This window comes from Podarcis liolepis (assembly GCF_965112155.1).
Source record: "Podarcis liolepis genome assembly, chromosome: W".
Lineage (NCBI taxonomy): Eukaryota > Metazoa > Chordata > Lepidosauria > Squamata > Lacertidae > Podarcis > Podarcis liolepis.
In genome coordinates, this window is record NC_139568.1 from 15035138 (window position 1) to 15059352 (window position 24215).

A 24215-nucleotide genomic window follows, 5' to 3' on the forward strand; every position below is an offset into this window, starting at 1 on the left:
CCCTCTTGTTTTCCCCCTCTAAAACAAGCTGCCGTTTAAGGTGTGCTCAGTCGCCTTCAGGCGGCTACCTTGGAAACCTGGAGAGTGAGGGGTCGGTGCGCACCGACCCCTCTCGCTCTCCAGGCTTCAGGTTTCTTTCGACCTGCTCTTTGGTGCTGGCGGGGGGAAGCCCACCACCAGCCCCAAAGAGCAGGTCGGGGAGCAGCGGAAAGGCGCGCAGCGGAGAGGCTGCTGCCATAGTTGCGCATCACCTCTCCAGCTGGGAGAGGGTTGCGGGGCTATGGCGTCTTTAGCCCCGCGCACGCTCTCCCAGCTGGAGAGGTGGCTCGCGGCTATAGAGGCTCCTGCCATAGTCGTGCGTCACCTCTCCAGCCGGGAGAGGGTCGCCGGGGGCTTCTTTAGCCCCGCGCGCGCTCTCCCGGCTGGAGAGGTGGGGTGCGGCTAAAGAGGCTCCTGCCATAGCTGCGTGTCACCACTCCAGCCAGGAGAGGGTCGTGGGGCTATGGCTTCTTCACTTCATAGGACGCACACACATTTCCCCTTCATTTTTGAAGGTGAAAAAGTGCGTCCTATAGAGCGAAAAATACGGTATGTGTGCTTGTTGTGGGCACCATGTTGCAACCCCTTGTGTAAGGAGTTTGAGAAGGTACATATGGCAGTCATTCCACTTCTCCCCCAATTATCCTTGCAACAGACATGTAAGTAAATTAGCCAGTGAAGGTGTGCAAACATTGTTACTGGTGGTGACCAGGATTTTTAATTTTGTTGACCAGTAAAAAAAACCATCCAGTATACTCCATTAGGAGTAACAGACTTATTTAAAAAAGCTGATAGCAATGCAGGGGCACATTGCTCCAGGCTTCATCTTTACATTGGAACATTGGTTTTCAACCAGTGTGCCGTGACACCCTGGGGTGACTTGAGGAACATCCTTTCATTAACTTGCAGCCCATATCTTCCTGCATTATCTCTCTCTCTCTCTGTCTCTGAGGAACATTCAAGGGAGCCGGCAGCTTTAAGTTGCAGCACGTTATCTTCCCGAAATAAAACAACAGCAAAAAAAGTGAGGAAGCACTTCTTAAAATCTTCCTTCCCACAAAAAAAAAAAAATCCTCCCCAGCTTCAGTAACTAACAATGCCTTAGTTTTACACAGAGGGCATGAGAAATGCAAGAGACTAGCAAAATAGCTTGATGGTGTGTGTGCCTGGATGTATGTGTGCTCTATAAGGAGGGGTATAAAAACAACCCTGAAAATGAGTGTATTCTGTGTTTCTCTCTCCTCCTACCCCCAGCATCCCTTTCCCCTCTTCTGCTCTACCTTGTTCCCCAGGCAACCTCCCTCCTCCTTATCAGTCACCCAGCTTTATGGGGTGACCGATCTTTTGCTGCAGTGGTGGCTGTCAGACCAACAGACTGCAGTCAGTCAGGGGTAGATGCTAGGCACAAATGGTGCCCCTGGACATCTCCATCCACTTGCAAAAGGCTGCTTGGCAGTCACATTTTGCGACTAGCTCAACGATAATTTTGAACCCTGATCAAGCATTAGCTTCAGAGTGGTCTGCAAATGTGGCAAAAAACCAGAATCCACTGAATATTACGTCCTGTTAGACAGGGGAGGAAGTTTATTTATATATATATCATTTTTTATTTGATTTTCCAAAATAGAGGAAAGAAGAAGAAAAAGAGAAAGAAAGAAAAGGAATAAGCTTACATCAAAAGATCATACAAATTCCACATATCAAGATTACTCTGAATCTCCTGACTTCCCCCCATCCCATCCATGGGTCCTCTTAATTCTATTTTCAACTGCATATCAATACTTCTCCAATTTTTTATCTTCCTAGGTTATCTGTACTTTCTATTACATTACAAGTGCATTTAGAATCCTGCTACTGTTTTAACCTCTTTGCAATGATTTTGTATATACATTATAAACATTTCCCTTTTTTTAAAAAAAGTTTCTTGTCTTCTTGGTTTCTTAGCTTCCCAGTTACCGTATTTTTCGCCCCATAGGACGCACCGGCCCATAGGACGCACCTAGTTTTTTGGGGGGGAAATAAAGGGAAAAAAATTATTTCCCCTCCAGGTGCGCTGTGCTAATCCCGAAGCTTGGGGCGTGCGGAGCTCAGCGCGCCCCAAGCTTCTGGGTGCCGGCAAGGTCTCCACTAGCCGTGGCAGAGCCGCGCGACTTCGTGCGGCTCTCCCACGGCTAGCGGAGCGCTGCGCTAATCCCGTAGCTTGGGGCGTGCGGAGCTCAGCGCGCCCCAAGCTTCTGGGTGCAGGCAAGCTCTCCGCTAGCCCTGGGAGAGCTGGGTCTCCCACGGCTAGCGGATAGCTTCCTGAAGCCTGGAGAGTGAGAGGGGTCGGTGCGCACCGACCCCCCTCGCTCTCCAGGCTTCAGCGAAAGCCTGCATTCGCCCCATAGGACGCACACACATTTCCCCTTCATTTTTGGAGGGGAAAAAGTGCGTCTTATAGGGCGAAAAATACTGTGATTTTGCCATTTTGGCATAGTCCATCAACTTGATTTGCCATTCTTCTTTGGTCAGGGTTGTCTCTTCCTTCCATCTCTGGGCTAGCAAGATCTGAGCTAGCAAGATCTAGCAAGATGTTGTAGCATACATGAACAGTTTCCTCTGATCTTTGGGGATCTCGGTACCTATAATTCCCAGTAAAAAAGCTTCTGGCTTTTTAGGGAAAGTTATTTTAAACATTTTTTCATTTCATTTCCCAGAATTTTTTGATTACATTACAGTTCCACCACATATGATAAAAGTTACCTGTCATTTTTATATTATGTCCCACATCCTTCGCCCATTGTATCATCACAGATTTGACCTGTTCATCCTTTGTGTTCCCTTCCAGGAGCAAATTATACATTTTTGACAATAATTTAAAGTTATTTTCTAAGATCTCTCTTTGAAATCTTGATCATTCATAACTAAAACCATTCTTTTTATCCATTAAAAAAACATTTAATTGTTGGTATTGTAACCAGTCTATTACCAGTTCTCTCACCTCATCAAAATCTTTTAATTTTACCTGGTAGGTTTTCTACCTCTGTTAACAGCTCTCTATATGTTGGCTAGTTAGTCCTCATACTCACTTTCTTCACAGATATTGCTTCTAACGGGGAAAGCCACCACAGTGTTTTTTGTTCTAATAGATCTTTATATTTCTTTATACTTTATACTTTTATACTTAAAAAAATTATTTTCTTAGTATATGATTCTGAAATCCTTTATGTACTTTTACTTTATCATACCATAAATATGCATGCCATCCAAATCTATTATGTCCTTCTAGATCTAACACATATCTGTTTTTCAATATTATCCATTCCCGGATCCAGCAGATGCAAGATGCCTCCTAGTATAATCTCAAATCCGGCAGGGCAAAACCACCTCTCTCTCTCATATCTGATAATAATTTATATTTTATTCTTGGTTTCTTCCCTTGCCAGATGAATCTAGAAATATATATTTGCCATTCTTTGAAGCATCCAGTACTGCTTATCACCGGGATTGATTGAAATAACATTCTTGACAATTTTAATCATTGAAATTCTCCCCCATAACGGTAAATTCATTCTCCCCAAATTCTAAATTCCTTTTTATTTCTTTCCATTTTTTCATAATTATATTTGAATATATTAATATTTTTAGCTGTCAACCATACCCCCAGATATTTTACTTTTTAATGTATATTTAAATCCATTATTTGTTGTAACTCCTTTTTGTATTGCTCCATCACATTTTTCAATAAAACCTTAGTCTTATTTTATTCAGTTTGAAACCTGACACCTGTCCAAAGTCCTGAATTTTTTCCAATACCTTTGGTAATGAGTTTTTTGGGTCCTCTACCATAATCACAAAGTCATCAGCAAATGCTTTTAATTCATATGCTTTATTTCCTACAGTTATTCCTCTAATTGTTTCATCTGTGCTTATCTTCCTCACCAGGACCTCTAGCACTAAAATAAAAAATAATGGTGACAGGGAACAGCCTTGTCTTGTCCCCTTTAATATCTTACATTTTTCTGTTGTAACATTATTCACAATTAACATTGCTTGTTGATCGGAGTATATTGCATCAATACCTCTCCCAAAGGTCTCCTCAAAATTCATCTTTTATATTACCATCTCATTTCTAACTTCCAGGTGTGCTCTATAAAATCAATTATATTCCTTATATTATCCTTCATCTGGTGTCCTGGTAGGAAACCAGCTTGATCATGATGGATTATTTCTGTCAAGACTCCTTTCAATCTATTGGCCAAGATGTTTGCAAATAATTTATAATCGTCGTTTAATAGAGAGATCAGTCTATAGCTTTTAACCCAAAGTAAGTCTGCGTCTTAGGACGCGGGGTGGCGCTGTGGGTAAAACCTCAGTGCCTAGGACTTGCCGATCGTATGTATGGTTGGCGGTTTGAATCCCCGCGGCGGGGTGAGCTCCCGTCTTTCGGTCCGAGCTCCTGCCCACCTAGCAGTTCGAAAGCACCCCTAAGTGCAAGTAGATAAATAGGTACCGCTTTATAGTGGGAAGGTAAACGGCGTTTCCGTGTGCTGCGCTGGTGCTGGCTCGCCAGAGCAGCTTCGTCACGCTGGCCACGTGACCCGGAAGTGTCTGCGGACAGCGCTGGCCCCCGGCCTCTTAAGTGAGATGGGCGCACAACCCTAGAGTCGGACACGACTGGCCCGTACGGGCAGGGGTACCTACCTTTAAGTCTGTGTCTTGCTTTGGGATTAAGGTAATGAATGCCTCTTCCCAGGCCTCTGGTACTTTACCGTTCTTTAAAAATTCATTCATAACATCTTTCAATGGCTGCACCAGAGAGTTCTGGAGTTGTTTTTTTAATATTTAGCTGTCAGGCCATTGGGTCCTGGTGTTTCAGGGGAGGAAGTTTCTTAGTTGAGTATATGTCCAGTCACCTGTGAACGATGATGGCTGTCTTCAAATATCTGAAGGGGTGTCACATTGAAGAGGGAGCAAGCTCGTTTTCTGCCGCTCCAGAGGCTAGGACCCAAACCAATGCATTAAAATGCAAAGAAATGAGATTCTGACTAAACGTCACGAAGAACTTTCTGGTGGTAAGAGCTGTTCGACAGTGAAACGGTCTCCCTCAGAAGGTGGTGAACTCTCCTTCACTAGAAATTTTAAAGCAGAGGTTGGATAGCCGTATGTCAGGAATGCTTTAGTTGAGATTCCTGTGTTGCCGGGGGTTGGATTAAATGACCCTTGGGGGTACCTTTCTGTGTGACAAATTGGTTGCCATCAGACCAGAGCCATGCAGCACCATCATGCTGCTGCCTTTATTTTTAAAATAGCAGCAAAACTGGGGCGGTGAGCAGTGTGCAGTTTCCTTAGCACTGTTGCTTTAATTACACAATGCTATGGAGTATTTGGGGGTGGTATCCCCACCATTTGACCCAGATGGCATCTGGGTTGAGAGCAGGATTAGAGGTGGCAGCAGCACAGGAGCAGGTGACTGCTTGGTAGAAGTTATTTACATAAGTAAAACTACCCACATGTAGAAATTGTGAAATTGCTAAAACTTTTGGTTTTTTCCTCCCGAAACTCTTAAAGCTTCCTCACTCTGACCCCCATTTCTGTGCTGGGCATGGGTCAAAATTCAACTATACAGTGGAACCTTGCCTGTCAAATGCTTTGGAAGTAAAATGTTTCGGCTTTCGAATGCCGACAACCCGGAAATGAATGCTTCCATTTTCGAACGTGCCTCGGAAATCGAACAGCTTCTGAGGCACGTTTCTCCATTTTTTCCCCATGGATTTTACCGACCACCCATTGCGCCTCGATCGTTGAACGTTTTGGAAGTAGAACGGTCTTTCAGAATGGATTACGTTCGGCAACTGAGGTACCACTGTATGTCATTCTGTAAAGGCTGACTGCCAGTTCAACAGTAAACTAACTGGCAAACAACATGTGAGGTGCTGATATGCTTTCTCCTCTTTCAGGCCTGAGGGAACCCCATTTGAAGATGGTAAGTATTAAAACAAAACTAAAAAATGTTTTCAGTGAACAGAAGGTGGATGTAATCCATATATTAACGACTCCCAGGATTCCATGGATCAGCTGTCCTTGCTCTCTCTTGGCTAAAACACAGCCAGCTGCGGTTAAGCATTTTGCCTTGTAAGTGGTGACTAGGCTTACTGTGTAAATAGTGCCCTTTATTTAAGAACTTATTTGAATTTCTTCTTATAAACGAAGTCTGCTTAAGGTAACAGTGTATCATACGTGTTCAGAGGCAATATACCTTTGATCACCGGTTATCAAGGATGGCTATCTCCATAAATAGTGTTTCAAATACATGGTCCCTTTTCTCTTTCCTCTGGATAAAAACACTGGTTCATTCCCTCCCATTTTGACAATTGTAGTCTTCTTCTCAATCCCCTTTCTAGCACTTTGCTGTCAACTTCATTCACCTCCCTGGTTGTTCTGATCATGTCTGTCTATACATTGTTCAAAACCAGTTTGAAGCCCACATCGCAATAACAGTTTCATTATATTTGACCCAGCAATATATTGCGAACAGCCTTCAAAACTCCAGGTAGCAGTACAATTGCAAGCAATTTGAGAAGTCCTGTCCCTGTGTATGGTGATTACTGGTTGCTGCTTTCCAAATACTGTTTTGCCTCCCCCAAGTGAGATGGGCTGGCTGCTTCCTTCCAAGCAGCAGGAAGGTCAGGTGTAGGACTGGGTGATAACTAGTTTTCAATATTGTGGTATATCACTGGCAACTGCTACTACTTAAGGTTCTGAAACGGATAAATGATGATATTATCAATCACCTAATGGTCACTTTCAGCAGCAGGCAAGCCAAAATGCATCCAAATGAGACACTTGGGTTTGGGCTTCACTACCAAATGGTGGTATTCAGGACAATCCAAAGTACGGTGATGAGTCATAGTGAATACAAATAATCTGGGACTGCCAGCAGGCCTGCTAGGCAGCAGAAGCGGCAGCCGCCTGGCAGCAGTGGCACAATAATCAGCAGCCTATGAAGCCTTGCCACGGCAGTGGGCGGTGGTAGCAGAAGCCTGCGAGGCCTTGTGGTGGCCTGCAAGGCCTTGCGGCAGTGGCAAAAGCTACGACGGCCTGCAAGGCCTTGTAATTGTGGTGGCAGTGGCAGCGGCCTGTGAGCTTCCTAGAGGCATCTGGCTGGCCCACTTTTGTCAGTGGAATAGCAGACTACGTAATAATTGAATCTCCTATACCTAGGTAATTCCGTGAAACTGCTGGAGCATCTGCACAACAGGTACAGGGGAAGTTTCAATCTGTGAACAAGATAATTAGGCCTTGCCTCTTTCAATTGCAGGAACTTTCAAGCTTACCATAGAATTCACAGAAGAATATCCAAACAAGCCACCTACTGTTAGATTTGTTTCTAAGATGTTTCATCCAAATGGTATGTACCATCTAAAATGGAGTGGTTTGTGTCTTTAACTACAGCAATAGTCATGGAAATGGACTGGATACTGATGATTTAAGGGAATTGCAGTCATATAAATATATGCTAAATGTTGCTGAGAATCCATTCTGCATGGCCTTTTAAATTTCTAGCAGAATAGGGTGATTTCCTCAGTGACTCCCCTGATCACTGAGGTGTAGAATCCTTTAATTTTAAAGGCAAGAGGAAAACTTCTAAATGAAACCAAATCTACTTAGTAGCAGTACTAGTTCGTTGTTTGGGTTCTTATAATCCTAGATCTTGTCTGCTTCTGATATTTTGGTTGTATGACTTCTGATGGAACCCTATAGTAAACAAACTTTTCTTGTCACTTGCCAAGTGTAACCAATTAGATTTCTAGGACTCCTATAGATGCTAATGCTTTTGTATATGAGTTTTTAATAGTTTTATTTTCAGTGGATTTTCTCATCCTACATTTATATCCTCTCCCCACTTTATGAAGAATTCTAAAGCCTATATTGCAAAGTTCACATTAGACTTGCATTAGACTTGCATAGATCTTAGAAAGGAAATGTGTTCCTGGTGCTTAATCCTTGCTTGAAATACCATGCTGTGAACATCTTCATAAACATAGTTGTGAGGTCAGAAAGGAGGATGTGTTGGTGGAGCAAGGTGCAGTTTACAGATTCAGTTCACCAGGGGCCTGTTTCATAACTTGTGGAAATCAGATGAGGAACAAGCTTCAGACACTTACTCTGTGCGTGACTTTAGTTAGTTATTCAATAAATGCTGACAATGAGCTGTGAGTGAGAACCTGGCAAGAGAAACTTGCAGGGCACTGGCTCTTGTTATGAAACCCATTAATTTCCTTTTGTAGTCTATGCAGATGGTAGTATATGTCTGGATATTCTTCAGAACCGTTGGAGTCCTACCTATGATGTATCATCCATCTTAACATCCATACAGGTAACATCAGGGATTTAGTTTCTGTAATAACCATGAAAGCAGAAACACAACTATCTGGTGAACTATCTGCCATGTGATTCCATCATCATTATTTAAGACCCATCCTTTTATTTCTGTTAATTATAAAATGCAATAGTATAATTACAGGGGGTTGGACTAGATGATCCTCATGGTCTCTTCCAACTCTACAATTCTATGATTATGATTCTATAAATGTACATACAATGTGGGTAAAATACAAAATAACTGAAACACTACTGACTAAACAACTGGGAAGGGCCTAAAGTGTTAAAAGCACTTCAAAGAAGACTTCCCCCCCCCCCCAATTGAATTAGTGATACATTGCATCCCCACTCTGTGACTTGCCCAAAAAGATTAACAAAATGGCTTCACAAACTGAAGCAGCTATACATTTCAGAAGCACTGCATCACTACATTTTTCTAGTGGTGATGATTACCTTTTGCGTATTTGGTGTAGCAGAAGCATATTCTTACAGTCTTGGGAGTGTGCTTTCTCCTCCCCTTCCTTTTTGCACTTTTGAAAATGTTCAGAAGTCATCCACCTTCAAACTGTCACTTGAAGCCCATGCAAGATGTCTGTTGGTAGGGTGTTCACAAGGCCAAAAGCCTTGGACGGTTCTCTAATGGACTGTTCTCCCATCAGAACTGATTCTGAGCATAGTTATGTAGGCTTAAAGGAGTGGCTCATTGCACACATTAAGCTTTGCTGTTGGAACAAAGATAATTGTTAATTGTGTAACTTGTACATGTGGAGAGTGCATGTCATTGTGTTAAAAACAATGGGATAGGTGCAGGCTAAGCAGGGGACCTGAACTATCCAAGAAACGTTCCTAATATACATGGTACATCTGTCAAGTTTTGATATGTTGAATTAACCATTTTGCTTGCTTTGTTTGAAACCTCATTATGAAGCCTGATCCATCTTTTTCTTCTCAAAACAGTCTTTACTGGATGAGCCTAATCCAAACAGTCCTGCAAACAGCCAGGCAGCTCAGCTATACCAAGAGAATAAGCGGGAATATGAAAAACGTGTTTCTGCAATAGTAGAGCAGAGTTGGCGTGACTGTTGACCCTGGATGATGCGTATGTATGAAGTGTCTGAGTTGTTTTCCTAGCATCACTGCATTTACTTTAAAAAGCAAAATAGCTGTTGTGCTGTTGCCACTCAACCTTACTGAAGCTTCTTTCTCCTTGGACAACAGAAAGCAACCCCTCCCCCATGAGGTCAAATGTACTGTACTTGGGTTACTTGTAAAAGACTTAATAAGGCGGAATTCCACTTTCTGTGATCTACCACCTCATATTAGGGCAGTATTGTGCATTTCTCTAGTACAGGGACATCCAACTCCCAATAGACTGCAATCTGCTCACATTATAAAAAATCTGTCAGTGATCTACTCATTGTCGTAAAAAGACTAGCAGTTATCTACCCATAATTGTTGAACTTTTTTCAGGAAGCCAAAGTTGTGGTTGGGGTTGTTGTTGTTGTTTTGCTTCTTTTTGCTTCTTTTTAAGTAGATCGCTGAGGGGCCAGAGATCTGCCAGGAACACCCCACGATCTACCTGTTGGACATGCCTCCTCTATTCTACACTAATATTTAATTGTAATTGTGTTATACACAATGTAGCTAGATTTTTTTAAAAAGAATGTTTATCTACAATATACATTTTTAACTGTGACTCAAGTGCTGATCTGTCTAGGCTGGTCATTTAACTGCTTGTATCAACTTCAATGCATCTGTAAGTACTGTGTGAAGAACTAACTTTTCTCATTCTTCCTTTTTCTGTTCAGCAATGTGATGAAAGCATTTCAAATTGCAAAATGGGCTATTATTTTAAGCTCATCAGAGGTGAGGGAAGGAGGTTACAGTTTGCTCTGTGGGTCATGTGCAAAGTGATTTATCATTGTAGTGTGGTAACATATCTAAGGAAGTGCTAGGTATCCTTTCTTTTAAGAATATCCGAACTGCTTAGTAGTTTTCAAGGCTTTTTGAAGATTGTTATGGGACAGGGGTTGACAATAACTTTGTGGCGCGCAAAGAATGAGAGAATAATCAAAGTGCTTGTTTCCCTTTCTACAGGTGAAACTCGGAAAATTATAATATTGTGGAAAAGTTCATTTATTTCAGTAATTCAACTTAAAAGGTGAAACTAATACAGTGGTACCTCGGGTTACATACGCTTCAGGTTACAGACTCCGCTAACCCTGAAATAGTACCTCAGGTTAAGAACTTTGCTTCAGGATGAGAACAGAAATCGTGCGACGGCAGCATGGCGGCAGTGGGAGGCCCCATTAGCTAAAGTGATGCTTCAGGTTAAGAACAGTTTCAGGTTAAGAACAGACCTCCGGAATGAATTAAGTATGTAACCAGTATGTAACCAGAGGTACCACAGAGAAAGATGAGAGACATGAGACCTAGCAATGCAGAAGAGCTGAAGGCTGCTATTGAAGCATCCTGGTCTTCCATAACACCTCAGCAGTGCCACAGGCTGATAGCATCCATGCCACGCCACATTGAGGCAGTAATTGATGCAAAAGGGGCCCAAACCAAGTACTGAGTACATATGCATGCTTCTACTTCTCAGACGTCCAATATTGCTCTATTTGCAATCCTTGTTTTGCTGATTTCATTTAATAATCTAATTTTCTGAGATAGTTAATTTGAGGTTTTCATCAGCTGTACGCCATAATGTCACAATTATAACAAATAAAGGCTTGACATATCTCACTTTGCATGTCATGAGTCTATCTCATATATTAGTTTCACCTTTTAAGTTGAATTACTGAAATAAAAGAACTTTTCCACGATATTATAATTTTCTGAGTTTCACCTGTATAACTAATCCTTCTGTCTCTTACTAGAGAAAATAAGATGCTACTGCTTTGCTTTCTGTTTAAAAAAAAAACAGTAAGGAGGTCACAAGTGCTATTACTGCATTTTTTCAACCTCTCACCTCCCTTATCAAGTTGTACAACCTTTGGAAAAGCAGTTTTGTAAGCTCAGTTTCTACATTTTAGATACTTTAAGCAGCAGTGTTGGAGGAGACTGATCAATGTGTTTGTCTGCTCTTCCAGTGTCTTCTGTGTATATATTAATTCAACTTCACACAATTAGCCCACGTACAAAACATTTTACAATTACTTGTAAATAAATGTATAATCTTAAAGTGCTTATTGTTGAAGGCGGCAAAATACCTATCACTATTTTTATTCTGGTAAATGTTCTGGAAATAATAATGCTGCTGCTAGTTGCCCTTCTTCAAGCTGGCTTCACCTGCTTGGGGAGCTTATATTATAGAAACAGTCTGAAGCAGCTTACCTTCCATATGCAATTGAAATTATTCAACCCCCATTGCAAATCAGGTTTATTTGCAAACAGCTGAAAGTCTGTAAATTTTGATATGAGCAAATCAAACAAAAGCAATTGAAGTAGCTCAACACAACGGATGCTTCAAGTGGTTTCCTCAAATTCAGCTGAAATTGCAACTTATATGGCAGGCATAGGCAAACTTGGCCCTCCAGATGTTTTGGGACTACAACTCCCATCATCCCTAGCTAACAGGACCAGTGGTCAGGGATGATGAGAATTGTAGTCCCAAAACATCTGGAGGGCCGAGTTTGCCTATGCCTGTTATATGGGCTTCTCCAGCCTCACTATTATTGAATCCCCTAAATAGAATCCCTCACAACAGCACGAGTACAACAGGTGTTGTCTCAAGCACACCTGATGCAACTAATTAAGGGCTTTATTAGTTGCACCAGGTGTGCTTGAGCTGCAACACATGAAATACCAGAGCTGGCTAGGGGGTTGTGGAGTGTCAAATTTGGCTGCAAGTTAGAAATATGGCCATAGCTGTCAACTTTTCCCTTTTCTTGTGAGGAATTCTATTCGGAATAAGGGGATTTCCCTTTAAAAAAGGGAAACGTTGCCAGCTGTGAATATGGTTAAGTCAAGAGAATGGTCCAAGAAGGTCAGAGAAGAGATCATTGGCCCTTCACAAACAAAGAGCAGGATATAAAACGATAGTGAAGGTGCTGAATGTTCCTAGAGACACTGTTGGAAGCATAGTTTGGAGGTTCAAAGTTAAAGGAACAGTGGTCACACTACTTGGATGGGGCAGAAAAAGGAAGCTATCTGCGGCAGCAACCAGATTTCTGAGAAGGCAGGCTGGGAAAAACCCTTGAGTGACTGCAAAAGAGCTGCAGCAAGACTTGGTGGCAGCAGGCACCGAGGTTTCAGTGAGCACAGTAAAGCTCATAGTAAATGCAGGACTCCCAAGATGTACACAATACTGACCCAAAAGCACAAGAAAGGTTGGCTCCAATATGTTCAAAATCATATACATAAGCCACTAAAGTTTTAGGATTCTGTTCTGTGGAGCAATGAAACAAAATTGGAACTTTTTGGCCCCATGGATCAGCACTATGTCTGGAGGAAGAGGAATGAAGCATACGCTGAAAAGAACACTCTGCCTACAGTGAAGCATGGTGGTGACTCGATGATGCTCTGGGGCTGCTTTCCATCCTCTGGCACTGGAAACTTGCAGCGTGTGGAAGACAGGATGGATTCACTGAAGTATCGGAATAGCCTAGGAGGAAACGGGTGTGTGTGTGATCCATTGGAGCAGTCAAATACAACATTCCTTGTTTCCCTAGAGTGGACACAGACAGGGGGTGTTATTCCAGCCAAGGTAGAATTTCTTGTTACACCTGGTCTGGAATATCCTTCCACCTGCATGTGACCAGGTAGGTGGATGTGACCCTTGCAGACTCTACAAAGGGGCCAGTCATGCAGCCATCCATCCTCTCTTTTGCCACTCTCTTCCATTTTGGCCACTGCTCCTGATGCTGTCTGCTGGCTCTGTGCCAGCAGCACATTGGCCCATCCTTACAAGGATGTAAGCCACACTGTATCTGTAACTACAAGCTAAAGGCTGCCTTCAGGGATCATACTGTGAACTGAACGTGAGTAAACTTCATTACTCATAAGGAAAAGATTTGTGTCTTTTATTTCTTTTTAAGAGGGAACAAAGGGGTCTTACCAGGAATATACTCCAATCTGGGCATGCCAAATTGGATTGCTTAACTAGATTCAAATGAATCTGCAAACTAGCTTTCTGCCGTGTGAAGGCGAATGAGCTCTGAGATATCTATCTATCTCTATCTCACTCACTAGCATGACTGAGGAAGGATAATATTTAATCAATATATCCTCTCCTACTGTCCACAACATTCCCACAGAAACGTCATGCCATCTGTGAGTAAGCTGAAGTTTAGGCGTCTTTGGATTTTCCAACAAGACAGTGTTCCTAAGCATACCTCAAATTTCACCAAGGGTGGGTTGCAGAAGTAGTCCTGGAAGGTTCTATAGTGGCCATCACAGTCACCTGACTTGAACCCCATAGAAAAAATCTGGTGGGATCTGAAGAAGGTGGTTGCAGCACACAAACCCAAGAATAGAGATCCAACAGGATCTCTGCCTTACATGGTATCTTATGAGCGAAATTCATGACACTCCTCTCACAAGTGGTGCCCTGCATGCTACTGAGCAAACAAAAGTGAAAAATCCAATGAGCTCTATAAGGCTTTAGTAAGTGTCTCTTGCTTCTTAACCAGATACAAGGTTAAGTAGGGTGGTTGTCCCCTGTTGCAGTTCATTAATGGTCACTGGAGTACTCCTTCCATGCATCTGGTTCTTAATTGCTGAACGCATTCTATGCCACCTTCAGCAGTTCCTTAGGGCTGTACATTTCCCAGCTTCCTCTGTAAATGCTGCAGTAACTTTTTACATTGGCAACTGACAAGCAAAACTGTGTATGCATGTGTGCAGTGGGAACTAGATTTTGGACTAGATGACCCAGGGGGTCCCTTCGAACTCTACAATTCTATGATTGAAATGGTTCTTCTGACTAAATTGGGCAGTAGATTTAATCTCTTGGTACAAATATCAGAAAAGGCGTTCCACTTTCCCTCGAACTATCATTGGGGGTGGGATGGATGCCTCTTCTTGGATAGCACCTGCAATGATCTTTGTGCATAAGCTAAAATTATTTTTATGCATATACAAAAGTTATGCAGGCTTATTAGTAAACCAGCTTATTGTTCCTGGCTATGGAAGTTAGTAGGACCAGTAGTCTGGGATGACAGGAATTGTAGTCCAAAAGCAGCTGGAGACCCAAGTTTGGGAAACCCTGGGATAGAGGGTTGGAAGAGGTAGTAGTTTCTTAGATCCTTAACAAGCCTACATGTTCCTTAAGGGCTTGTGCTGCTTGAAGGGAAGGGCCTTTTCCACAAAGCCTAGTTTTGGAGTGAGAAAAAAGGGAAATTAAAATTTCTCACACGCACATACACACCACATGCTACTGTAGCAAGGAAGAACCTTTTACTTGTTGCTCTCCACATGATATACAAGCACATGTACACAAAAGATGCAGAAGAAGAAAATGAGTATTGGGAGGCTACATATAAGAAACAAGCGAATCAGCCCCCAGAGGTGGTTTTTTTTTTAGTACTTCACTGATCAATAGCAGTAGAAGAAAACCACTCCTCCGGATTTCATGTTAGTGTCAAAAGGTGATGGAAAATGCCTTAATTTATTCAATGACTTCATCAGTTTTGGAAAGCAGAAGCCTAACCACTTCAAGGTAAAACCCAAAATCCTGCAAGTTCTGCAACACACACACTAAAAAATAAATTCCATGCCAAAGAATTACAGATCCTAGATCTTATGACAGGGTAGAGAACCTGTGGCTTTGCACCTGATGTTGCAGGTCTACAACTCTCATCACCTGTTAAACATGCTGGCTAGAACTCATGGGAACTGAAGTTCAACATCTGGAGGACACTGCTGTCCTCTATAATATGAAATACAAAAATTAAAACAAGCTGGTCTATCTTTGCATAATCCTGATAATACAGAGGTGTGACATACTCCCTCAACCCTCTCCCACAAAAATGTGGCATCAGAGATATCTTTATAGACTTGTAGGTTAAAAATCACAGCTGTTGTGGCAGGGTGAACATATTTAAGGCCCACTGATTTCAGTGGGCGCATTATGTCAGTGCTATAGCTCTTTTAAAATTAATAGGACTCTGGCACACTCCTCCACCCCTGCCCAAGTGGAGAACTTTGGATTATGCCTTTGAATATATTTTTTTAAGAAATATCTGACTCTGGCTTTGCTGATTTCACCTCCCATTCCAGCTTCTTCAGGGCTTATATCAGGGATGGAGAACCTGTGGGCCTCCAAATGATGGATTCCCAATTCCCATCAGCCCAATATGACCAATGGCCAGGGGACTACATCTGGAGGATCACAGCTTCCTTATCTCTGGTTTTTAGGGCACAAATGCAGAACACACAACCTTGGGTAAACCAATCACCAAACACTAGTTACTTTGACAATGATCTGAAAAGGTCCCCCACCCTGTTCTTTCCACAATATAACCCAACATTTTAAATACAAAACATGCCATTCTGTACATGCCCACAAATAAATAAATGTATTATTAATAGCAACTTTACATATAGGTTTCTTCATACTGCCACCTTTCAGTTTTTCAACTTTATTTTTTTAAGGCAAAATAAAGAGGGGAATCGTGCTTTTGTTTTTTGTTTTTTATTCACTTTAACACACCAACAAAAAGACAAATATCCATATGCATCAACACAAAGCAAAAAGAAATATATATATCTCAAATAATAGTCTCAAAACAGTAAAATAAAAATGGTCTTTTTCTACAGTCCACTCCTTACTTCAGTTACTCACCATTGGCTTGCTGCCGAAACAGAACAAGATATTAAAATTTATTAAATTTTAATCTATCTTAGGTCATACATCATACTTGAAACTGCTACTGATATTATTCAAATGCTGTGACAGAGTTTAAACTACAATAATTATTTTTCAAATAGATTTTAAAGACTTCCTATTTTGAAACAAATACCTTGTTTGGTTTGGTTTGTATTTTATCAAACAAGCTATCTAATTCCACAAATTCAGCCAGTTTCTAAATCCATTCAAACCTTGAAGGAAATTTATCACTCTTCCAGTTTGCCGCAATAAGAACTCTTGCTGTGACCGTGACATATAGAAAAGCCCTCTTACCTTTTTGGGAATGTCCAAATTCCCAAAAGGCTGGCTTCTGGTTTTTTATTAAAGGATATTTTAAACATTTTTTTCCAATTCTAAATGTATATCCTCCCAAAACACCTTAATTTCCTTGCACTGCCACCACATATGAAACAAGAGTACCTGGCTTTTCTTTACACCTCCAGCAGTTGCTTGGGACACTTTTATACATCTTGGAATGTTTCCAAGGGGTTAAATACCATCGGAGTTTCATTTTTAGGAAATTCTCTCTCAAAGAGTAGTAAGCTGTGAATTTCCAATTTGTTTTCCACAAATTTTCCCATTGGGTCATGATTATTGTGTACCCAAAGTCTTGCGATAACCATAGCCACTGTGACCTCCTCCTCAACTTCCCAGTCAAGGAGGAGTTAGTATACTTTCAAAAGTGTTTTAATTTTGGAATTCACCAAATCAGATTCAAATCTGGAAATCTCTGTGGCAAAACCCTTCAGTTTACCGGTTTTAAATGTCTCAAATAATTGGTGGTATTTAAACCAATCAGATATGTATTCCCTTATTTCCTCGAAATGTTTTAGCTTCAATTGGTTATCTTCTTCCTTTATGAGTACTTTATATGTTGGCCAAGCTCCCTGGGTATTTTTTCTCTTCACTGCACACACCTCTATTAGTGAGATCCACCAGGGGACTTTGGGCTCTAACAAGTTCTTATATTTCTCCCAGACAGTAAATAACGATTTCCTGTCAATATGATTAGATTTTTTAAAAAATGAACTTTAGCTTTCCCATACGCCAAGTATGCCATCCCCATCAATTATCAAAACCCTCTAGGTCTAAGAGGTCCAGGTCTTGCAACGTACACCACTCCTTTAACCAGGTAAAGCAGGCTGCTACATAATATAATTTCAGGTCGAGCAGGGAGAAGCCTCCTCTGTCTTTTATATCAATTAGAATTAAATGTTTAATTCTGGGTCTTTTCCCTTGCCATAAAAATTTAGAAATCTGTTTTTGCCAATTCTTGAGACAGTCTGCTCCACTCAGTATCGGAATCATTTGGAATAAAAATATTAGTTTGGGGTGCACATTCATCTTTATAACGGAAATCCTACCCAGAAATGAAAGTTTCAACCTGCTCCAAATCTCAAGATTCCTTTTGATCTCTGACCAAGTTTTCATATAATTGTCCTGGAATAAATTTATATTTTGGGGGGCAATCCAAATACCTAAATACTTTGCTTTATTGCATATCTTCAGGCCCAATGTTTTTTCTAAGTCTTCCTTTTCCTGTGTTTGTACATTTTTAACCAACAGTTTTGTTTTAATGGTATTCAATTTAAATCCTGCCACTTGTCCGAAATTCTTAATCAGTTCTAGCACTCTTGTCAAGCTTTCTTTAGGATTTTCAGTCATAATAAGTAGGTTGTCGGCAAAAGCCTTTAGTTTGTATGCTTTATTCCCCAGTGTAATACCTTTAACAAGCTGCTCTTCTCGTATCGGAATATTCAGAACCTCCATCACTAGGATAAATATCAGTGGTGACAATGGACATCCTTGCCGAGTTCCCTTACTTATTTTACACTCGTCCGTGATTTTACCATTGATCATTATTTTAGCCAATGGTTCCGAATAAATGACATTTATAAATGACATTTATTTCTTTGCAAAGATTTTTGCCAAGTTCGATTTCTTGTATTAAATTTTTCATAAACTTCCAAGAAACATGGTCAAATGCCTTTTTGGCATCGACCAGCATAATAGCAGCAGGTTTATCAATTTTATAAACAAGGTACTGTATTCTAAAGCATTGATCACACATCTGAGATTGGTTTGCATATAGCGTCCTGGGAGGAACTCAGTTTGATCTTTGTGGATTATTTCTTTCAGAACTGTTTTTAGCCTATTTGCAATGATGTCAGCAAAAATCTTATAATCATTATTTAACAAGGCATTAGGTCTATAATTTGAGGGATCAGTTCCTTGTTTGTGGATGAGGATGATAAAACTTTCTTTCCACGTGTTCGGTAGCATTCCGTTTATGAAAATATCATTCATTATGTCTTTCATATGTAAGAATAGTGATTCCTCTAATTTTTTTAATAATAGATAGTTGATCTTTGGATTGCTTGCTGCACCTCCAGAGCAGTTATTGGGGAATTCAATGTAGAGATTTTCTCCTTGGGGATTATGGATAATTTGCTTTTATTCAAATAATAGGTCATTTTTTCAATTTTCTCCGGTCCTTTATATAACTTTTTTATAAAAATTGGCAAAGTGCTTACTAATTTCCTTCGGGTCTTGGATCCACATCTCATCAATTTTAATTTTATTAATAATTCTTTCGTCCTGTTTCTTTTTTAATTGCCAGGCCAAAAGTCTGCCTGGATTATTCGCAAATTTGAAATTTCTTTTTTCCTTTTAATCATTTTTATTAAGTTTCCATTTTATATAAATATAACATACTCAAACCTGTCAGGGAACTGCCATCAGTGCCGGAGGGAGAGAGAGAGCGCCAGAGGGATCCCAGAGAGCGTCCCGGGATTGGGAGAGGCAGCCCATCTTCTGGAGAAGGGAATCAGCTCAGCTCCAGTGGAGAAGGGGGGCAGATGGGGGAATCTGAGAGGGAGTCACATGACTCCTTGCTGGGGACCAGCGGGGGGAGGAAGGGTCCTCCGCTGCCTACACCTTCCTTGCGCAGAAGGCTTCCGCGCAGGGAAAGTAGGAGGAGACTGGGCGTGAAAGAACTTCTTTGCTGGAAGAAGTTTAAGAAACGCCCACTGACGGATTCTGCCAGCGATTGAGACAGCCACGGGTGAGTGGCTGTCCGGACAGAAAAGGTTCACTTAGGCAACCCAGCCAGGTGTGGGCACCGGCTTATGCATGAGCAACCCCTTGAACCATTACAAAACCTATCCATTCTGAAGGAAATCAGCCCTGAGTGCTCACTGGAAGGACAGATCATGAAGCTGAGGCTCCAATACTGTGGCCACCTCATGAGAAGAGAAGACTCCCTGGAAAAGACCCTGATGTTGGGAAAGATGGAGGGCACAAGGAGAAGGGGACATCAGAGGACGAGATGGTTGGACACTGTTCTCGAAGCTACCAGCATGAGTTTGACCAAACTGCAGGAGGCAGCGAAAGACAGGAGTGCTTGGCGTGCTCTGGTCCATGGGGTCATGAAGAGTCAGACACGACTAAACGACGACGATGAACATACTCAAATTTTTCACATTATATTCGGCTCTCACTAACACACGACTCCCCTCCCTCCCAGTCCATGATTACCTTAAATTATCTTTTTTAATTGCTGTAGTGGAAAAGCGGAAAACAATTGTATTTTGAGGAGTTAGGTGGCATGTCCCTTTCCCTTTAACACATGCAGTCCGGACTAGATACCCTGCTGCAATGGACTGGGAGGAACAGATGCCCCCATGGCAAACAATTGATGAAGCAGTAGAGCAGTTGCAAGGGATGGTTATGCAGACTGGACTTTACTTGCAAGGGTTTGCAGGGCCGGATGTTCAGCACTTTACCGCAGGAATGAGAGCACGTGTAATGAAGGGTGCCCCTCCCCACATGCGAGGTCCCGTTAGCACTGCTTGGACCGGCACAGGGGGTAGCAGTGGGGGAGGTAGTTGTGTTGTTAAGTCAACTAGGAGAGATCCACAGGGAAAGTGTCACCAAGCCCCAGGCACATGTGGCAAGAGAGGGGGAGAAGTTTCAACAAGTCAAGAGTAGGCAAGCCAAGAAGCCGGCTAGTAAGATAACATGGGGGCAAATGTTCATGGAGCTTCTCAAGGCAGGGGTGCCTAAAGTAGACATTGATGGTATTGCAACAACGAAGATATATAAGATGTGGAAGCAGAGGTATGCTGATGGTCACAGGGAGATAGACAGCAATCCTCAAGTAAGGGGAGCCGCCCCACCAGAGGAGGCATTTTATCCCTCTTGGAAGGAGGCCCAGGGGTGGGAGATACCACAGCCCATGGATTAGCGGGGTGGCAAAACTCCGCAGGTAAGGCTAATAAAGACAGCCATCCCTGGAGATCAGCGCCCTCATATACCTCTGACCATATATTGGTCTTGAACAAATGTGCAGCATGTAATGGCCCTCATGGATACTGGGGCCAAGGTAACCCTGATACATGGCAACCCCGATAAGCATCAGGGGGCCACAGTTTATATCAATGCTTATGGGGATGGGGAAGAGCGTACCACTCAGGTGGCCGTATGTCTAGCTTTGGGAAAGTCTAGACCCTTTGGGGCAAATGTGTTAGTCTCTCATGTACCTGAATATATCATTGGAATAGATTTATTGAAAGGGAGAGAATTTCAAACCCCATGGGGTCAGTTCTCTTTTGGGATTCGGGCCATAATGCTGGGAAGGGCAAAGTGGACCCCATTAAAAGTACCACCACCTTGCAAAGTGGTATATGTAAAGCAATATCGACTGTTGGGGGGGGGCATAGAGATATCGCAAACCATTCAGGGATTGCTGGAAGTGGGAGTTCTAAGACCAGTGGTCTCACCTTTTAATTCTCCAGTACGGCCACTGAAGAAGCCAGATGGCACGTGGAGAATGACAGTTGATTATCGGCAATTGAATAAGCATGCCCCTCCACTGGCTGTAGCTGTGCCAGACATAGTGACCTTATTGGAACAAATAGAGAAAAATGCTGGTGCTTTGAGCCAGGGGGCCACCAGGTGGCGCATTGGAAGATGGCCGACAATAACATCTCTCTGACCCACACGAGGTAATTAAGAGGCTGCTATGGGAAGTATGCAGTCTTCCCAACCCCCCAAGGAGATGGGGGGGACTGCCTTGCCAGCGGTGTCCATAATGCACCCCCGGAATCGAAAGAAGGGGGTGCCGGACACTTGGCACGAGCCCTCGGTGAAGTCGGCTCTTCCTGACACTGTCTCCAATTAGCGCGTGCTGGTTCGCTTTAGCTCGGAAATATAATTGGAAACATATAATTGGAAAGAAGCTAAAGCACATACATCAAGCAAAGTTCGGGAGATAAGACTGCTGATTAATGGATCTCTGTGATCGGAGTGACGGACGGGACAAATAAATCAAGTGATGAACCACCATTAAGAGATTGGTATGTTTGGAGTGAAACGGAGGGGGGTGGAGGAAAAAACTTTATTTTCTTTGCCTTATGTGAGTATTAATAACCCTCCACCCCAGAAAGAAGATTGTTGCATGTTATTAATCACAAGCAGGAATTTAAGAACTGTGTGGAGTGAATTATTGATTAAAAGAGAGGATCGTAAACATCGGAGTACGGAGAAAAATTTTATGACGCAGCTCTAAATGGCGTCTCGCTAAAACAGGCTTGTCTAAGAAAGATGGGGGGAGGAGGACCAGGATCATCGGAATGTGAATGATGATTGGAATGTGATCTAACCTGGCAGAGCCCTCTCTGATATATTTAGCAAGCCTGGGAAAATTAAAGGACAGACCAAGGATAAATTCTTTACGGAAGTGTGGAATGGCGTCTGTCCCTATGTGATATGATTTTTGGAAGTGTAAAGCCCACACAGAGGATGTTTGTTTCCAACCCGCTTGTGAAGATTATCAGAGATTGCAAAGAAAGGAATATATGATAACAACAAGAAGATGAAGAAAGTAATAAAGAGACTATCTGGACAGAACTGGATAGAACTGTCTAATTAAAGCAGCAATATAAGAGATGCTTGGACCCGTTCGGAGCTTAAAGTATGGGTACCCACAACAAAATTTTAAAATATGGCTGTATAATTTGGAATTAATGTGATTTGGAAATAATGTGATTTGATTGACCTGTTAATAAAAATATTAAAGATAGAAAAATGCTGGCACCTGGCATGCCGTAATTGATCTGGCTAATGCATTCTTCTCAATAGCAATTGCCCCTGAGTCCCAGGATCAATTTGCATTCACCTGGGAAGGCAGGCAGTACACCTTCCAGGTTTTACCACAAGGGTACGTACACAGTCCCACGCTATGCCATGGGGTGGTGGCTAGAGACTTAAAGGAAGTTATACTGAACTCTACCTTGTTTATGGCCCATTACATTGATATTATGCTATCAGGACCTACAGAAGAGGAGGTTCAGCAGGGCCTAGCCATTTTAAGTGACCACATGAAAGCCCGAGGGTGGGAAATTAATCCCAGAAAGATCCAGGGACCAGCACGACAGGTGCAGTTCATAGGAGTGATCTGGGCAGGACCTATGCGGCATATTCCTGAGAAAACCCTCAATGTAATTGCCACTTTGCAGGCTCCACGCTCCAAAGAGGAGGCTCAATGGCTGGTGGGGTTTTTGGAGGCAGCATATTCCCCATTTGGCACAGATATTGGGGCCAATTTACAATGTGACAAGGAAAAAGGCCCAATTTGAATGGGGGGAGCTGCAAGGGAAAGCCTTAGCTGAAGCCAAAACCGCAGTAGCGACTGCCATGCCATTCGGACCCTATGAAAAAGGGCAACCTTTTGAATTGCAAGTGTCAACAGATAAGGAAATTGCTGTCTGGAGTTTATGGCAAAGGGGCCAGAAAGGGAAGTGGATTCCTCTATGGTTCTGGACAAGGAAATTGCCCACTGCATCATACACTCCATTTGAAAAACAGCTTCTTGCCTGTTACTGGGCCTTGGTAGACACTGAGCGCTTAACTGGGCAAGACCCAGTAATGTTAAGACCTGCCATTCCAATCATGGCATGGGTTCAGGATGAATCTGTTAGTCCGAGAGTAGGACGGGCTCAGCAGTCCTCAATTGTTAAGTGGAAGTGGTACATTGCCGACAGAGCAAGGGTAGGGCCTCAGGGAGTCAGTGCACTGCAGGAGCAGGTGCTAGCACTGATACCTACAGGGGAGGAGGTGCAAGAGAATTCTGTGGTCAAACTGGATAAAGTCCATTTCACAGATGGGGCGGCTGGATACCAAGGAAATGAGAGAGTGTGGTGCGCTGCAGCCATCAATCCTAAGAGAATCCCCAGCGATGGAGGCGCCCCCATAAAAATTAAGCAGCTAACACCTACCCACACGTCAAAGGCGTGGGGGAAGGTATTTGAGCAAGCTGAATTTGAACAGTCGTCCTCTGTGTGCTGGACTTTGCAGCGAATGAGCTCACAAGTATTCTTACCAGTACCCCACCTCAAGGTATGGAAGGTTCAGCCATACGGTAAGCTACCCCTCCGGGCAATGCCTGATAGTGCAGGAGCAGATCTCATCACGCCTGAGGAAGTAGTGATACCAGCTGGAGGGCAGGTAACAGTATCCTTAGGCATAGGGATTGCAGTGCCTCCTGGTACGTATGGGCGAATTGCACCGCGGTTGGAGCTGGCCCTCAAGGGCATCCAGATACTAGGAGGGGTGGTGGATACTGGTTACCAAGATGAAATAAAAGTACTACTGCATAATATTGGTGTGCAAGATGTGATTCTCCCCACAGGACAGCGAATAGCTCAACTTATCTGTGAAAAATAAGGATCCCAACTATCCAGGGAGTAGCCGGTCCAAACCAGCCTACAAACAAAGGTAGCAAAGAGTCTGAATCAATAGATTCAGATTTCATGGCAGGACAAAAAGTATGGGTGGTGTATCCCAACCGGTCTGACCAACCAGGGGAAATAATTGGTAGGGGCCCGAGGGCCACCTATTGGGTGCTGCTATCCCAAGCCAGCGCTCCAATTTGTTTGGATTATGCTAAACTGAAGCAAAG

The 24215-nt window shown here is 42.6% G+C and overlaps 1 protein-coding gene and 1 long non-coding RNA gene across 5 annotated transcripts in view; one reads left to right on the forward strand and one right to left on the reverse strand.

The window, feature by feature from the left end:
* Window positions 1–24215, forward strand: part of LOC310697702 (ubiquitin-conjugating enzyme E2 A) — a 627049-nt gene that overhangs the window by 601188 nt on the left and 1646 nt on the right. For 2 of the 4 annotated variants that reach the window (XM_083484408.1, XM_083484409.1), the window contains exons 3-6: window positions 5979–6004; window positions 7340–7429; window positions 8310–8398; window positions 9361–11587. In XM_083484408.1, coding sequence (XP_083340534.1) covers window positions 5979–6004; window positions 7340–7429; window positions 8310–8398; window positions 9361–9489 — 334 coding nt within the window. In that variant the 3' untranslated portion in view covers window positions 9490–11587. Of the gene's footprint in view, window positions 1–5978; window positions 6005–7339; window positions 7430–8309; window positions 8399–9360; window positions 11588–24215 lie in introns of those variants that run through there. The other 2 variants (XM_083484406.1, XM_083484407.1) reach the window with 2 other exon arrangements.
* LOC310697712 overlaps window positions 1–24215 on the reverse strand; it is a 1172922-nt gene that overhangs the window by 65872 nt on the left and 1082835 nt on the right. The gene's annotated exons all lie outside the window — the stretch shown is intronic.